Source organism: Muntiacus reevesi, chromosome 9, assembly GCF_963930625.1.
Source record: "Muntiacus reevesi chromosome 9, mMunRee1.1, whole genome shotgun sequence".
Taxonomy (NCBI): Eukaryota; Metazoa; Chordata; class Mammalia; order Artiodactyla; family Cervidae; genus Muntiacus; species Muntiacus reevesi.
The window spans coordinates 41495980-41514959 of NC_089257.1; the positions used below are offsets into that span (position 1 = coordinate 41495980).

The 18980-nt window shown below is 36.7% G+C and overlaps 2 protein-coding genes across 2 annotated transcripts; both read right to left on the reverse strand.

Annotated features, from left to right (window-relative positions):
* Positions 1 to 1743: 1743 nt before the first annotated feature.
* Positions 1744 to 2730, reverse strand: LOC136175799 (olfactory receptor 52K2-like). The gene has a single exon (XM_065946014.1). It carries the CDS (start codon positions 2728 to 2730, stop codon positions 1744 to 1746), a length of 987 nt encoding a protein of 328 aa, XP_065802086.1.
* A 9721-nt stretch (positions 2731 to 12451) lies between these two features.
* LOC136175800 (olfactory receptor 52D1-like) lies at positions 12452 to 13396 on the reverse strand. The gene has a single exon (XM_065946015.1). The coding sequence runs from the start codon at positions 13394 to 13396 to the stop codon at positions 12452 to 12454; it is 945 nt and encodes a 314-aa protein (XP_065802087.1).
* Between the last annotated feature and the right edge of the window lie 5584 nt (positions 13397 to 18980).

Consider the following 18980-nt stretch of genomic DNA (forward strand, 5'->3'; position numbering starts at 1 on the left):
TTACACATCATATCCACCTATTTGTATAGATGAGAGTTAAATTTCTTAACTATATCATTCTGAGTACAATCAAAAACCACTGAGATTTGGGCACAAAGGTCAGAGCTACTTCTACTACTGCTTTTTTCATGCCCAGAAGCTATCCACTGCAGTGTTAAAACAAGTACAGAGATACACAGAAGTTAAATATATGGTGGCCCAGAGAATATAGCATTTCAACTACTTCAGCTAATTCTATGGGTTTATTTTTTGGTTTGGTACTGAATTACTCAGGTTCAAATTTGGAATGTCATCAGTTGAGTTTTCCACTGTATCTTAAACTTACTACTTGAGTAGAACAGGTTAGAGAATGTAGATTTTCTCCCTATTATTGAAAAAAAAAGTTTTATTTCAGGCCTAATAATAAATAGCAAAATTGTTTGTCATTACCCACTCTATTTTCAATAACTATACAAGCAACAAGAGTAGCCAATATTTGTGATGTGCTTACTATGACTCAAATACTATAACTAGTACTACAATTCTATCAGTGATTGATACCTAACAATCTATCAGTGATTGATCAGAGGTGATGCTCATCTTTAGGGAATATGTTGGAAATTTCTCTCTGTGTTTTGTTATTGTCATCAAAGTATTTAAGAAACATTACTGGACTTAATGACTACAAACCAGAAAGAAATCTCCAATACACAGAATAATTTCTCCCAACCTCCCACCCTCCACAAAATGTCCTGTATATGAGAGAAATTTCAGATATGCAACTGGATATTGCGTAGTTAAAAAAACAAAAGCCTATAAAATATTCTGAGTACAGAATTTCACCTTGCTTGTATTTGCTGTTATGAATGTAGTTTTTTTTTTAACTTTGCTTTACTAACAATCAGAAATTACTTTTGTATGGTTTTAACAAGCAAATATGTACTTGATATTATAGAAATATAACTATTCAAGAGAAATGGTGTATACTGTCTGTTAAGACTATTATCAGAAGTCATTAAATATTTTTGAAAATTACACCACCAAAAGCAACAATATTTCTCATGGTGTCTGAGTAATCGGTGAAATACATCAAGATTCACTGATATTTAAAACTTTCATATTTACAGTTATTCTATGCTTAGGTAAAAGGGCTAATTATTATATCACCTAGTGTTGTCACACACAAGTATATATGCTGCTAGTTTTACATTTATATTACTACTTGGGTATTATGTATTCTTTTAAATGTAACCATATTTGATTAAAGAGGATAGAGTAGACATTAGAAAACTTTTGTTACATAAAGGGGAATTTAGACTGAGGTTTATTCCTCTAGGACAGATAAACCTCACTCTAAATCTCACACCTTAGACAACATAAGGTTTTGGAAAAAATTTTAGGAGAAAATCTTTACAACCCAAAGTTAGCCAATAAATTTCTTAGATATGACACCAAAACCCTGATACATACAAGAAAAGAACATATATTGGACCTGATTAAAATTAAAATTATTTTGATATAAACTGGCATGACTTAACAAGTCCCAGAGACTATACCAAATACTAGCTTGGAAAGAAAAATAATAAAAATTAAACACTTTGCTCTAGTTTTTTACTTTCTATGTAACTTTGATATCTGCTAATCTCACTGAAATCAATATACTTACCAAGCTTTCTAGCTTGTATGAATCCAAAGTTTAGCTTAAGTTTTTCTACTTCAAGGTAATGCTGATTTATTTTCAACATTTCCTGTTTAATAAAACCCTTATCTCTGTTGATAATCTGGGGACTCACAAACTTTGCAAAGTTGAACACATTTGATTGTTAAAAATTTAAGAAATCCTTCTCTGATTCTTTTGGTTTTAACACCATAAATAATAGGATTCATCATGGGTGGAATAAGAAGGTATATATTGGCTATAAAAATGTGGACAGGTGGAGCAATGTGGTGACCAAACCTATGAGTGAGAAAAGAGAAAAAAGCTGGTGTATAAAACACCAAGATGACCCATACATGGGAGACACAGGTACTTAAGGTCTTGAGGCGGGCAGCTTTGGATGGGAGATTGAAGATTGTGAGAAGAATAAGGACATAAGAACAGATGATCAGTATGAAATCCAATCCTCCTGTCAGGAATGCCACAATTAAGCTGTAGGCTCTACGAATCCTGGTGTCAGAGCAAACCAGCTTTATCAGGGCCATAAACTCACAGTAAGTATGGGGGATGACATTAGTTTTGCAGTAGGGAAGCCATCTCAGTAGAAAGGGATGTGGACTGAGAAGCACAGCTCCTCTGAAGAAAATAAGCAAACCCAAGCCTACAATCACTGCAGGTGTTAAGATAGTGGAATGTCTTAGGGGGTGGCAGATAGCTACAAATCGATCAAAAGCCATGGCCAAGATAAATCCCGATTCCATAGTAGATAGAGAATGGATAAAATACATTTGAGTAAGGCAGGCTTCAAAGTAGATCTCTCTGTCATTGAACCAGAAGAGACTGAGTATCTTAGGAAGTGTAGAAGAAGTAAGCATCAAATCAGCAACTGAGAGCATGCATAGAAAGAGGTACATAGCTTCGTGTAGCTTGCGATCTGTCTTGATAATTAATAAAAGAGCAACATTTCCCATCAGTGACAGTAGGTAGACCAGACAGAAGGGGATGGAGATCCATAGGTGGGCATCCTCTAATCCTGGAATGCCAAGTAGCAGGAAGGTGGTAAGTTGAAGGTTGCTCCTGTTGTGGTCTAACATTATCCAAAAAATGAGTATGCCATGATCCTATCCAAATTAAAAATCACAAAGATTACAATAACATGAAGACCCATTTTTTTTCATTGTTATGTGTTAGAAAAGACACTGACATCCAGTAATATACAACTGGCTATTGAAGGATTTCTTCAGTAATACAATATTTCAATTCATCAAATGCATGGAACCATGCTTCTGGGCAGACAAAAAAAATTGTACAAAGGTATTCTCTTTCCTTTTTTCTATCTCCCTGGACTTTTTTTCAGAAGTGTCCAGTTAGCTAGATACATTTTAATCATAGTATAGCACTACAGTGTTAATAACTGATATATCGGTAAAAATGGAGATGTAACTTTCTACCATTTTAAACAGTCAAAAAAGTAAAAATACAGCCGTCATGGATGAGATCAGACATTTGTATATTTAACTTTTCTTACCACATTCCCAGTGATAGGGCTTGTAGATAAAAGGAAAAGGAGACTTGAGAACTACTAAAGGACAACTTGGGGCAATGAAGTGGTGTGAATAAAAATGATCTTATATTGAAAAGCAAGTCACTGAATTGATAAATTTCATGATTTCATAAAATCATCCAAACTGAATGGTTAGAAAAAATTATTTTACAAGATTAGCCAATAGAGAAAATGACTATGTCTAGAAAACATGGGTGTTCAGGTTACTAGATATTTGTGCTCTACTGTAAATGACCAAGTCAAATTCTTCCAGAAGATGTATAATATATTCTTCAGTCATACAATACACATGATGTTGATTTTTTTGCTTTCCAAGTAAAATCGTTACTTCTTTAATATTTAATTAAAAAATATATTGGCGTATAGTTGATTTACAGTGTTGTGGTAGTTTCTGCTGTATAGCAAAGGGAATTTTATATACATAGATATAGACATAGACATATATATACACACATACATACACACACACAAACTGGAGAAAGAAGTGGCACCCCACTCCAGTAATCTTGCCTGGAAAATCCCATGGACAGAGGAGCCTGGAAGGCTGCAGTCCATGGGGTCACTAAGAGTCGGACACGACTGAGCGACTTCACTTTCACTTTTCACTTTCATGCATTGGAGAAGGAAATGGCAACCCACTCCAGTGTTCTTGCCTGGAGAATCCCAGGGACAGGGAGCCTGGTGGGCTGCCATCTATGGGGTTGCACAGAGTCAGACATGACCGAAGTGACTTAGCAGCAGCAGCAGCAGCATACACACACACACACACACACACACACACACACACACACATATACCCACTCCTTTTTAGATTCTTTTCCCATATAGGCTATTGCAGAGTATGGAGTAGAGTTCTCTGTGCTATACAGTGGGTCCTTCTTAGTTCCTTATTTTATATACAGTAGTGGGTATACATCAATCCCAATCTCCCAATTTATCCCTCTCACTCCCCGACTCCCTGGTAACTATAAGGTTTTTTTTTTTTTATATATATATGTAACTCTATTTTTATTTTGTAGGTAAGTTCATTTGTATCCTTCTTTTAGATTCCACATATACCAAGTAAAATTTGTAAATACAACTTTTGGCTCCCAGATATTAGCTGACCAGAAAGCATGCATCTTGAAAGCTTGAATGATTATTTTGGAAAGAGATTAACAATACTAAATTTTAAACTGGTAAATCATTATTTTGGTTCCAGTATCAGTGTATCATGAGCTTACATAATATGAGGCATCTACGTAGTCTGAATAAAAGAAAGTTTCATTAAAACAATGAGGTTTTGACCAATATAGTTCAGGATTAAATACTAGGGCTAGGTTAACAAAAATTATCACAGGTTAAATATTTAACTTAATTTCCTTCTACATTACTTTTGTTAATAAGAAGTTGAGCCATCTTTCAGACAACCACAATGGCTAAGTTCTCAGGACTTAGGAATTAACCTAGAACTTTTAACCTAGGTTCCAGCATTCCCTTCTGGTAGAAGCACTGAACTTGTCTTTTCCACCTCACTTACAACTCTCCTGCCTATAACCTGATTATCTTACCTCTAACCAGATGATCTCACGTCTCAGACTGAGTCCCAGCATATTTATTATATTTACAGCAGGTGCCATTAAGCTTCCTATCCTAGGGGACCAGAGGTCTACAGGAATATCCTATAAAGAGCCTCTCCTGAGAATGCTGTCTGGTTGTAGGTAGTTTCACTAATCTCTCCAAGAGTCTCCAAGCACAATTTGGTCTCTTGGAGGGACTCAGTTTTGTGGTCTCCTTGTTTCATGGGTTCGCAAAGAGTCAGATACGACTGAGTGACTGAACTGAACTGAAATGAACTGAACTGTTACCTGAGCTCTGAGCTTAAAAATCAATAGAATATGACCTCTACTACAGGACTAATAAGATAATTTATTGTACCTAAAGCACACGCAAGTGCAGTGAACTAATTACAACCTATGTGATGAGAGCTAGAAGATATCATGGAGGAATAATTTTATGAATTAATCAGGGTGATCACTGTAATATCCCCACATGACTCCAGATATTCTTAGATAATTCACCTGAATCAGATTTACCTCTGAGAAACAATTAAAACTCCAAGGCATCACCTAGCCATATTCCTATTCCTGCATCCCCCTAGACTCATCTATTTGAGCAAGTAAAAGATACGCATTATTTTCATGTACAGGAGCATCCCTATTTCAATTTTGGTTGGAATGTTATGCAAAGATTTGATATGCTTTCCTACAGATGTTCCTCTGAATCCTTCTCTTCTGTTCTGTAAATATCAGGAGCAGTGTGTTACTGAGTCCAAGCTAGCTCTGCTCTCTGTAGGACAGGCCAATGAATCCAAGAGACAAGGTGCTGAGACAAGAAGGAGACAGCTGACTGAAAAGCTGGCAGGCTAGCGCCTCAAAATAACCATCTCATCAGGGTCTGGATGCCAGGTTCTTTTGTAGAGTCAGAGAGAAAGCAACATGGAAATAAAGTCAAAAGACAGAATGGAGAGGCAGGGGCTGCTGGGAGGTAAAGGGCAATGGTCTTTAGTCTTGCAAAATATCTCCAAGGGAATGGCTAACCTTTGGAAGGGGTGTGCTCATCTCTTATATTCACAGGTGGACAGGGACAGATTAGCTCTCTATGAGCTGAACAAAGGCACTTTAGTTTACAGTCAGGCATAGGGGCAGGGTCCTCTGAGGCAAGCTATTAAGCATGATTAAAGCAAGGAAAAGCAAGTCCAAGAAACAGTCTCAAACATGGAGTTAGAATTGGCTTCCTCCCTGCAAGAGGTGAACTTTACCAGCTATGTTTCCCAGGATCACAGATAATTTATATTTACTCTAAGTTTGTTCAAAGAGTTGATGAGCAGGAAGATATTCGGGAAAGGAGGGAAAAGCCAAAATACTTCTTCCTATGTCTCACTTTCCTCAGCTGCATCTACTCTATTGTTCCAGATTCTGTTAGAAACTTCCATGGTCTTAGCTTCCACTGGGAGACTCTATATCTCTGGATTTGACAATAATTTTTGGATATGACAATCAAACAAAAGTAACAAAAGTAAAACTAGAGAAACTGATCTTCACCAAAATTGAGAACTTTTCTGCATCAAAGGACACTATCACCAGAGTTAATAGGCAACCAGAAAATTAGAGAAACTATCTGTAAACCGTATATCTGATAAGCAATTAATTTCCAAAATATAGAAAGAACTCTTAAAATTCAACAAAAAATAACTGTATTAAAAAATAGGCAAAGGACTTGCACAGACATTTGTCTAAAGAATATTTTCAAATGGCCAACAAGCACATGAAAAGATGATCAGCTATATTAACTATTGTGTACTGCTAAATTGCTTCAGTTGTGTTCAACTCTGTAATACTCTGTTGGACTATAGCCACTATAGTCTCCTACAGGCGCCTCTGTCCATGGGATTATCCACGCAACAATAATGGTCTGGATTGCCATGCCTTCCTCCAGGGATTCTTCCAGATCCCAGGATTAAACTTGCATCTCTTATGCCTCCTGCACTGGCAGGTGGGATCTTTACTACTAGTGTCACCTCGGAAGCCCAAGAAGGGATGCAAAAAAATGCAGCTGCTGTGTGAAGCATCATTGCAATAGAATTACCGTAAATACCATTGATTTCATAATTCCACTTTTTGGTATATATTGCAAAGAAGTGAAAACAAAGATTAGAACAGACATTTGTACACACATGTTCATAACAGCATTATAATATTAAAAAGGAAGAAAATTCAAACATATGACAGAATATAGGTGAACCTCAAAGGCAGTGAAATGAAAAGATTTTTGCTCTATGCTCTACCAGTAACCAGTCAGTTCATAAATTCAGTCACTCAATCGTGTCCAATTCTTTGTGACCCCATCGACTGCAGCACACCAGGCTTCCCTGTCCATCACCAACTGCCAGAGCTTGCTCAAACTTATGTCCATTGAGTCAGTGATGCCATCCAACCATCTCATCCTCTGTCATCTCCTTCTCTTCCTGCCTTCAATCTTTCCCAGCATCAGCGTCTTTTCCAATGAGTCAGTTCTTGGCATCAGGTGGCCAAAGTATTGGAGCTTCAGCTTCAGCATCAGTTCTTCCAATTAATACTCAGGACTGATTCCCTTTAGGAGCGACTGGTTTGATCACTTCACAGTCTATGGGACTCTCAAGAGTCTTCTCCAAAGCCACAGTTCAAAAGAATCAGTTCTTTGGTGCTTAGCTTTATGGTCCAACTCTCACATCCATACTTGACTACTGGAAAAACTATAGCTTTGATTAGATGAACCTTTGTCAGCAAAGAAATGTCTCTGTTTTTTAACATGCTGTCTAGGTTGGTCATAGCTTTTCTTCCAAGGAGCAAATGTCTTTTAATTTCATGGCTGCAGTCACCATCTGCAGTGATTTTGGAGCCCAAGAAAACAAAGTCTCTCACTGTTTCCATTGTTTCCCCATCTATTTGCCTTGAAGTGATGGGATCGGATACAATGATTTTCATTTTTTTGAATGTTGAGTTTTAAGCCAGCTTTTTCACTCTCTTCTTTCACTTTCATCAGGAGGCTCTTTAGTTCCTCTTGGTTTTCTGCCATAAGGGTGGTGCCATCTGCATATCTGAGGTTATTGATATTTCCCCTGCAATCTTGATTCCAGTCTGTGGTTCATCCAGCCCAGAATTTCACATGATGTACTCTGCATGCAAGTTAAATAAGCAAAGTGACAATAAACAGCCTCGATGTTCTCCTTTCCCAATTCTGAACCAGTTCGTTGTTCTATGTCTGGTTCTAACTATTGCTTCTTGACCTGCATACAGATTTCTCAGGAGGCAGGTAAGGTGGTCTTGTATTCCCATCTCTTGAGGAATTTTCCATAGTTTGTTGTGATCCACACAGACAAAGGCTTTAGTGTAGTCAGTGTAGCAGTAGATATTTTTCTGGAATTCTCTTGATTTTTCCATGATTGAATGAATGTCAGCAATCTGATATCTGGTTGCTCTGCTTTTTCTAAATCCAACTCGAACATCTGTAAGTTCTCTATTCACATACTGTTGAAACCTAGCTTGGAGAATTTTGAGCATTACTTTGCTAGTGCAATTGTGTGGTAGATTGAACATTCTTTGGCATTGCCTTTCTTTGCAATTGGAATGAAAACTGACCTTTTCCAGTCCTGTGGCCACTGCTGAGTTTTCCAAGTTTGCTGGCATGTTGAGTACAGCACTATCACAGCATTATCTTTTAGGATTTGAAATAGCTCAACTGGAATTCCATAACCTCCACTAGCTTTGTTCATAGTGTTGCTTTCTATGGCCCACTTGACTTTACATTCCAGGATGTCTGGTTCTAGGTGAGTGATCAAACCATTGTGGTTATCTGGGTCTTTAAGATCTTTTTCATATAGTTCTCCTGTGTATTCTTGCCACCTCATCTTAGTATCTTCTGCTTCTATTAGGTCCATGCCATGTCTGTCCTTTAGCGTGCCCATCTTTGCATGAAATGTTCCCTTGGTATCTCTAATTTTCTTGAAGAGATCTCTCGTCTTTCCCATTCTATATTTTTCCTCTATTTTTTGCACTGGTCACTTAAGAAGGCTTTCTTATCTCTCCTTGCTATTATTTGCACTCTGCATTCAGTTGGATATATCTTTCCTTTTCTCATTTGCCTTTCACTTTTCTTTTTTTCTCAGCTATTTGACAACCGTTTTGACTTTTTGCATTTCTTCTTCTTGGGGATGGGTTTGATCACCACCTCCTATAGAATGTTATGAACCTCCATCCATAGTTCTTCAGAAACTCTATCAGATGTAATCCCTTGAATCTATTTGTCACTTCCACTGTATAATCATAAGGGATTTTATTTAGGTCATACCTGAATGGTCTAGAGGTTTTGCCTACTTTGTTCAATTTAAGTCTGAATTTTGCAATAAGGAGTTCATGATCTGAGCTCCCCTGGAGGAGGAAATGGTAACCCAATCCAGTATTTTCACCTGTGAAATCCCTATAGTCCATTAGGTTGGAAGAGTTGGGCATGACTGAGCAACTAAGACACAAAAGAGAAAGCCAAATTTATCATATGAAGAGATTTAGTGATCGTCTTTGTATGGGAAGACGCAAGTGTATGGGCTTGCTGAAATAGTTTCTCTCATAGGCATCTAATTATCTGGGGCCAATCTTACTTTCTTTACTGTTCATATACTAATTCCTTGTTTACCAGAAAATATGGCAAATGTGGTAGATGCCTGCCTTTCACATCCCTCCTTGTTGCAGTAACAAGTCTTTTCCAAATGCAAATTTCTGAACCCAGGTGAAAGAAAGCCACTTATTTGGAAGTCATTAGCTACTTTCTCCCCTGAGGATCTGGAGGGATGTGAAAGGTGGCCATCCACCACATTTGCCATCTCTTCTGGTAAACAAGTTATTAGTGTGTGGACAATAAAGAAAGCAGAATTGTCCCCAGATAAGCTAGATGCATGTGAAGAAATTATTTCAGCAAGCCCATGCACTTGCATCCTCCTATACGTAGAAGATCCCTAAATCTCTTCATATGAGAAATTTGGTTTTCTCTTGTGTGTGTTACTCACTCAGTAATGTCCAACTCTTTCCAACCCTATGGACTATAGGGATTTCCCAGGCAAACACACTGGGTTGCCATTTCCTCCTCCAGGGGATTTTCCCAACCCAAGAATTAAACCCAGGTCTCTTGCATTGCAGACAAAATCTTTATCATCTAAGCCACCAGAGGTTTTCTCTTAATTAACAATAATCTTTTAATATTTAAATTACTTGCCCCATGATACAAACTTATATATAGCCTGAATCCTCCCCTGCCTCCTCAGAGTTAGCTCTCTCAGAGTCACCTGAGATACTGTCTACCAGGCTCAAGTCCTAACATCCCTGCCAAATAAAATGTAACTTTCAACTTTTAGGTGGCACATATTCCTTTAGAAGACAGTATGCTGAGTGAAATAGTCAGTCACAAAAGGTCAAATATTGAATGGTTCCTTGCATGACATGCATAGAGTAGCCAAATTCATAGAGACAGTAGTAGAATGATAATAGTCAGAGAATGTGAGGAAGAGGGAATGGGGGGCTAGTGTTTTCCCTTATGTGGAGTTTGAACTGGGGAAAGGTAAAAAGCTCTGAAGAAGGATGGTGGTGCTGAATGCACAGCAATATGAATTATTAACTACAAACTGGCACTTGCCAAGAGCATTGGTCAACAACTGAACAACAATAACAACAAGGGCGTTTGCCATCCACCTCTATAGAGACTGAACCTTGTGCTGCTGTGGCTGTTGACCTTCAAAACCCTCCGAGTTCAGGGGAGTGAGGCACTCGGTTCTCCAGGGAATCTGGTGGGACAGGTCTTTAGATACTTGGATGTTTTTAGAAACAGATTTTATGATCTAAATCCTTGCATCTCCTCATGTCTAGAAAAGCACTAAACCCTTTCATGGTGACATCAGATCCCTGTGACTAGCAGAAATACTTCTGTACAACAAGTGCCTAACAGTATTGAACACTCCCTTCACCAAAACCTTATGTACTGACTTTCCCTCACTGCTTTTTTGGAGCAGTCTCCCAGAGCTATCTGAGGTGCTGCCTCCCAGGGCTGCAGTCCTCATTTTGTCCCAAATAAAGCTTAACTCACAACTCTCAAGTTGTACATCATTTTTTACTCAACAGATTGTACTAATGCCATTGAACTCTACACTTTAAAATAGTTAAAATGATAAATTTTATTTTCCGTAAATTTTGACACAAAAACTACTAGTGAATTGTCCTTTAGTTACACCCCATACTAACTCTAAAAACATGAGCATTGATTTTGATAGAAAGATAGATCAATCTTTATGTACTTTTCCTTAGTATTAACATAAAAATAAACATTAACAAAGAGAAACATAAGAAGGCTTCTTTCAGTTGTACAATGAGCTGTTCTATAAATAGGAGTGTGAAGGTTATAACAATGATATTTCACAGAAAAGGTATTTGAGAAAAAATAGCATACATAAGAATATGTAAGTGCTATAAAACAAAATAGAGCCTGTTGTCATTACAATTTAGTTGATAGCACCCTAATTTGATCCTATCTCCTTAATTCATATGATAAAACAAGAGAAAGGATGCCCTGAGCAATCAGAGAAAACTGTAGAAACCCTGTATTCACAGATGAGTGAGGTAGTTTACAATGTTTGCCAAATACATTTGGTATCAAAAGATTCTAAATAACTTAATTATGTATTCTTAATTATGGATTCTTCATGCAAATTTCTTCAAGGAAAAGAGAAAAAAGAGCATTACTTATTAATGATGTAAGAATAAGTCTCAGTGTGGCAAAAATTAGTCCATATAAATCTAATCCAATTAAAAAGGCATTTACTGAACACATTTTACAAATGAATGAATGAATGACTAAATGAGTGTATCAAAAGAAGAAATGAAAAGCAACTGCTATGTTCTCATAACTATTCTATTGCACTCCAATAACATTATATTATTCTTCAGGACTTTAATAAGGCCTTCAACATATGATATAATATTAAGCAACATACATCACAGAAAATTTAAAATATATATATTTTTTCTCAAGATATTTAGCAAAAATTTAGCTAACAGGGAACAGAATCAAACATATTCATTATATAAATATAAAAAAATACAAATATTACACATTTGCAGACACATTAAATAAGATATATTGGGTATTTCCTAAAACATTTTAAACAAACAAAAAGTAAAGAATATAAGAAATTATAATCACTCACTGGGGAAGGATAAAAACAACATACAGAATGTTTTCTCTGTGCCACTTCACTGATCTTCTTTACATGTCTCATTTGATCATCACACAATCATATGAAGTAGGTTCTATTATTTTTCATTTTTAAATATCAGGAAACTGAGGTGAAGAATTAAATAGCAGTAAAATTAGCCAGGCACATGATATTGGACTTGAACCCTGGCAGCCTAACTAGTTTACTTATCTTTTTATCCTTTATTTATTATTAAGTCTCTGTAATTATCCTCCAAAAGACACAGGAAGACATCAATCTCTTCTCCAATTTTAATCATGAAAAAGCTAAAATGATCTGTTGAGTTAGAAATTTTAGGATTTATAGACATCTAGTAAATAAAAGTTCTTTCACTGTGGCAAATGTATTTCAGCTTGTTGGAGTACGAGCAATTCTTACATAATCTCTTGTACTTTCATTTATTCTTGAACCATTTCTTTTATTGATCCAACGACAATCAGACAACTTTGACCACTAATGTCCTAAGAACATGTTCTCGTATTTTCTTGGTCCTTACTCCATATACAATGGGGTTGAGAAAAGGGGGCACCAAAAGATATATATTTGCAATAAAAATGTGGATATGTGCAGGTATATTTTTCCCAAAACGGTGAGTGAAAATGGAAAAACCAGCTGTGGAGTAGAAGACAAGAATAACACAGACATGGGACCCACATGTGCCTAAAGCTTTAAAGCTAGCTTCTCGGGATGGTAGGCGGAATACAGAGCGGAGGATGAAAACATAGGATATAGCAATGAGAATCGCATCACATGAACCAATGATAGTAGCCATACTGAGGCTATAACGTTTAGTGGTCCCTGTGTCCAAACACGCCAGCTTCACAATGGCCATAAACTCACAGTAGGTGTGGGCAATGATTCGTGTTCTGCAGTAAGGCAGCTGTTTGAGCAGAATGGGGTGTGGAGAAAAGAAAGCAACTCCCCGAATCACCACAATGATACCCATCATAGTGATGCGAGTGTGGGTAAGAATGGTGGTGTGGCGCAGTGGATGACAAATGGCCACATAACGGTCAATGGCCATGGACAAAAAGAAGCCTGATTCCAAAGCAGTAAAACTATGAATGAAGAACATTTGGGTCAGGCAGGCATCAAAGGCAATGTCATGGGCTCCAAGCCAGAAGAGACAGAGCATGCGAGGCAGTGTAGACGTGGAGAGGACCAGGTCAGTGACTGAGAGCATGCACAAAAAGAGGAACATAGGCTCATGGAGGCTTCGCTCTGCCCTCACCACAGCTAGAATGGTCATATTCCCCACCACCGCCACCACATACATAGAGCAGAAGGGAATCCCAATCCAGACATGCAGGTGCTCCAGCCCTGGGATGCCCATCAGCAAGAAGGTGACAGGAGAGGGATGAGAAGTGTTGAGAGGAGGCATGATGGTTTTTTCTTTGATTTTTATCAGTTCTTCTGAAGATAAAGTTTCTATGCCAAGATGACCACAACCAGATGCTGAAAACACAGAGATTTATTAATATTTTAGGAAGATCCTTAATGACTATTGTTAAAAGCAGTTCAAATTCATACTCAGGCTTATTTAAATTCCTGAGATTCAGATTAATAAAATGAGTTAGAACATGCCAAATTATTGTGTTTTCTGAAGTACACAAAGATAATACTTACATCATTTCATATTATCTCAAGGACCTATGTATCACTTTGTCCCTTTGTTTCCAGTAAAAGCTTTCATTTGTAGTCACACTTGTACCTAATTGAACAAATATTTCAGTTTTGTGCAGTTCTGTACTTCTCTATTGATCTCTCATTCAGTATTCCTCCATGTCACTGAATTTTTCATAAGTGAAAGTGACCAAGCAGAGGTCATATGGAAATTTCAGGAAATTATTAAAAGGAGGCTTAACATAGGAATAGAATATATGAACTCTGTCTCTTTCCATATGATACTGAATTCTTTGGCATAACTTTTAGAATCAGTAAGTCAGTCTATGACTTCACCCTTTCCTTTGCCACTCTGTGTGACTAATCTTACAAATAAAATATTCTGAAGTTTTATATTTTTTCATATTTCTGGGCTTTATTGCACTGAAAAATGATTGATAATGCAAATATGACTTTTTTCATTATTTATCTTTAAATGTGTAAATTACTCTTTAGCTTTATGCAAGTAACTTATAAGACAAAAAATTAAACCAGAGGGGAGGGAAGGATAAGTTATGTAGAAATGATAGCAAGGAATAGTGGGAGAAGGGGAGGGTGGGATGTTTCGAAAGAACAGCATGTATATTATCTGTGGTGAAACAGACCACCAGCCCAGGTGGGAGGCATGAGTCAAGTGCTCGGGCCTGTTGGGCTGGGAAGATCCAGAGGAATTGGGTGGAGAGGGAGGTGGGATGGGATACCGGGATGGGGAATTCGTGTAACTCTATGGCTGATTCACATCAATGTATGACAAAACCCACTGAAAAATAAAAAAATTAAAAAAAAATTAAACAAAACAAAACAAAACAAAACAAACAAACAAAAAAAGAAATGATAGCAAGGAATAAAATTAAGTGTGGTAAGTCAAGAAAAGTCTTCTTGAGTAGATTACCCTCAGACTAGAATGTGAATAATATATGACTTCATCCTATGGGAACTGAATATATAGGTACAGACAGATAATTAATATCTATCTATTGTTTGATCAATCTATCTATCTCCACACACATGCACATAAACACAAACAAAGACAAAGTAAAGGGGCATAAACAAAGTTCTATTAGGAAGGATAATCATGACATAATGAATTAAAATATAGTGTAGGTGGAATCAAAGACTACAAAAGACATTCAAGTGAGATGAGATTCTATGATTAAACAATCACATAACAAACAGGACATTTTACAACCCAATGTCTAGAACAGTGGCTAACACTCAATAGCATATGTTGTGGTATAGATACAATACAAAGCAATGCAAGAACAGAACTGGAAAATATATACACTCATAGATAGACACACTTGTTTGAAAAACACTTTTTTTATACACACAATACTATCTCTATGATATCATTTCCCTAAAAATGCCAACCTGTAGTAGAGTCCAAAGATCATGAGATATCCATATTGTTGTTCCTTCAACAGATTCATGCAATATGAAATATGGACAAAATAAGAGTTAACACTTCTATAATATCCTTAAAAGAAGATCTTTGCTCCCTAGAAAAGCTATTTTTTTTATTCATTTCATCCATGGAGATTGAAAAATGTGGATTCCTTTTGTTTCAAAGAATTATATCTTCTCCCTTGAATCTAGGTCATTTAGAAAATAATAAGATGTTGTTTAAGGGCATTCAGTATTCTTCAAAGTTTCCTTGATCACTGAGACCAGACTGTCTCTTTCACTATATCATCCTCAAGGTTAAGAAGCAATCTAGACATGTACCTTCTATATGTAGCAGCTTAAATATGGTAATCTCAGCGGATAAGCAGGAATGACCTCTGACAAAAAACAGTTCCTTAAGGAATCACTGGAAGAAGGGGGAGTGTTTGTATTGTTGATGAGGATTGCCACTTCTTAATTTCAGGGACAGCAATTAACCTGTGAACTCCCTTAGGATTACAACTACAGACATAGCCATCCCTCAGTATTTTAATATAATTTATCAACCATTTAACAGGACCAGCCCTGAAGAAACTGAAAAGACACAGAACACGTTCTATATTCATTAAATACATCAACTTTGTTCCAAAGTCAACTTGAAACATAAAACTTGCAGGCCAGAAGAGTGTGAAAGGATATATTTAAAGTTGAAAAAAAAAAATAGAGAATTAAATATCTTACAAACCCACCTTCTAAAAATGAGGAAAACCTTAAGATATTTTTAGATAAACAGAAGCTGAGTTTAGTTCATGATCACTAGACAGTCTGTATAAGAATTTACGTTAAAGGGAGTCTTTTATGTTCAAATTAAATGAAGCTAGAAATGAACTGAAACCTATATAAAAATATAAAGTTCTTCAGTAAACACAAGTGTCCAACTCTTTGTAACCCTATGAGCTGTAGTCTTCCAGGCTCCTCTGTCCATATGATTTTCTAGGCAAGAATACTGCTGTGGGTAGCCATTCCCTTTTACAGGGGATCTTCCTGACCCAGGGATTCAACCTGGATCTCCTGAATTGCAGGCAGATCCCTTACCATCTGAACACTGAAAATCCCCTCAATAAGGATAAATACATATACAAATATAAAAACCAGTATCATCACAATTCTAGTCCATAATTCAAATTTTATTATTCTTATTTTTCTTTTATTTTTAATTTATTTTTTTATTGAAGGATAGTTGTTTTACAAAAGTTTGTTTTCTCTCAAACCTCAACATAAATGAGCCATAGGTATACATATACACCCTCCCTTTTGAACCTCCCTCCCAACTTCCTCCCCCTCTCACCCCTCTGGGTTGATACAGAACCCCTGTTTGAGTTTCCTGAGTCATACCTACAGCACATTCCCATTGGCTATCTATTTTACATATGTTAATGTAAGTTTCCTGTTACTCATTCCATACATCTCACCCTCTCCTCCGCTCTCCCCATGCCCATTAGTCTATTTTCTGTATCTGTTTCTCCATTGCTGCTCTGTAAATCAATTTTTCAGAACCATTTTTCTAGGTTCCACATATGTGCATTAGAATATGGTATTTATATTTCTCTTTCTGACTCACTTCACTCTGTATAATAGATTCTAGGTTCATCCACCTTATCAGAACTGACTCAAATGTGTTCCTGTTTATGGCTGAGTAATATTCCATCATGTATATGTACCAAACTTCTTTATCCATTCATCCATCAATAGACATCTAGGTTGCTTCCAAGTTCTTGCTATTGTAAATAGGGCTGCAAAGAACAATGGGATACAAGTGTCTTTTTCAACCCTGGTTTCCTCAGGGTATATGCCTAGGAGTGGGATTGCTGGGTCATATGGTAGTTTTATTCCTAGTTTTTTAAGGAATCTCCATACTCTCTTCCATAGTGGCTGTATCAATTTACATTCCCACCAACAGTGCAAGAGTGTTCCCATTTCTCCACACCCTCTGCAGCATTTATCACTTGTCAACTTTTTCATAATGGCCACTCTGACCTGTGTGAGGTGATATTTCATTGTAGTTTTGATTTGCATTTCTCTAAGAATGAATGATGTTGAGCATCTTTTCATATATTTATTAGGCATCTGTATGTCTTCTTTGGAGAAATGTCTGTTTAGGTTTTTTCCCCTCTTTTTGATTGGGTTGTTTGTTTTCCTGGTATTGAGTTGTATGAGCTGCTTGTATATTTTGGAAATTAATCCTTTGTCAGTTGTTTCATTTGCTATTATTTTCTCCCATTCTGAGGGTTGTCTTTTCACTTTGTTTGTAGTTTCTTTTGCTGTGCAAAAGCTTTTAAGTTTAATCAGGTCCCACTTGTTTACTTTTGTTTTTATTTCGATTACTCTAGAAGGTGGGTCTTAGAGGATCTTGCTTTGATTTATGTTGAGTGTTCTGCCTATGTTTTCCTCTAAGAGTTTTATAGTGTCTGATCTCACATTTAGGTCTTTAATCCATTTTGAGTTTATCTTTGTGTATGGTGTTAGGAAGTGTTCTAATTTCATTCTTTTACATGTAGCTGTCCAGTTTTCCCAGCACCATTTACTGAAGAGGCTATCTTTGCCCCATTGCGTATTCTTGCCTCCTTTGTCAAAAATAAGGTATCCATATGTGTGTGGGTTTATTTATGGTCTTTCTATCCTGCTCCGTTAGTCTAAATTTCTGTTTTTGTGCCAATACCATACTGTCTTGATGACTTTAGCTTTGTAGTATAATCTGAAGTCAGGAAGGTTGAATCCTCTAGCTCCATTCTTCTTTCTCAAAACTGCTTTGGCTATTTGGGGTCTTTTGTGTTTCCATATGAATTTTGAATTTTTTTGTTCTAGTTCTGTGAGAAATGCCATTGGTAATTTGATAGGGATTGCATTAAATCTGTAGATTGCATTTGGTAGTATAGTCATTTTCACAATATTGCTTCTTCCCACCCAGGAACGTGGAATATCTCTCCATCTGTTTATGTAGTCTTTGATTTCTTTCATCAGTGTCTTACAGTTTTGTGTACAGTTCTTTTGTCACCTTAGATAAGTTTATTCCTACATATTTAATTCTTTTTGTTGCAATGGTGAATGGAATTGATTCCTTAAATCTCTTTCTGATTTTTCATTGTAAGTATATAGAAATGCAAGTGATTTCTGTGTATTGATTTTGTGTCTTGCAACTTTGCTAAATGCACTGATTAGCTCTAGTAATTTTCTGATAGCATCTTTAGGGTTTTCCTTGTACAGTATAATGTCACCTGCAAACAGTGAGAGCTTTACTTCTTTTTGAATCTGGATTCCTTTTATTTAATTATTTTTTTTCTTCTCTGATTGCTGTAGCTAGGACTTCCAGAACTATGTTGAATGATAGTGGTGAAAGTGGACACCATTGTTTTGTTCCTGATCTTAGGGGGATTGGTTTTAGTTTCTCACCATTGAGAATAATGTTTGCTGTAGGCTTATCATATATGGCCTTTACAGTGTTGAGGTAGGTTCCTTCTATGCCCATGTTTTGAAGAGTTTTAACCATAAATGGGTGCTGAATTTTGTCAAGGGCTTTCTCTGCATTTATTGAGATTGCCATATGGCTTATATCTTTCAGTTGTTAATATGGTGTATCATATTGATTTGCATATATTGATGAACCCTTGCTTCTCTGGAATAAACCCAACTTGATTATGGTATATGAGCTTTTTGATGTGTTGCTCAATTATGTTTGCTTAAATTTTGTTGAGGATTTTGCATCTATGTTCATTCATGATACTGGCCTGTAGATTTCTTTTTCTGTGTTGCCTTTGTCTGGTTTTGGTATCAGTGTGATGGTAGCCTCAGTGAAAGAGTGTGGAAGTGTTCCTTCCTCTGCAATTCTCTGAAATAATTTTAGAAGGATAGGCATTAGCTCT

Bases quoted from the DNA above. Each gene is read 5' to 3' on its own strand.
- LOC136175799 (XM_065946014.1), bottom strand. From the start codon at position 2,730: ATGTTAGACCACAACAGGAGCAACCTTCAACTTACCACCTTCCTGCTA.
- LOC136175800 (XM_065946015.1), bottom strand. From the start codon at position 13,396: ATGCCTCCTCTCAACACTTCTCATCCCTCTCCTGTCACCTTCTTGCTG.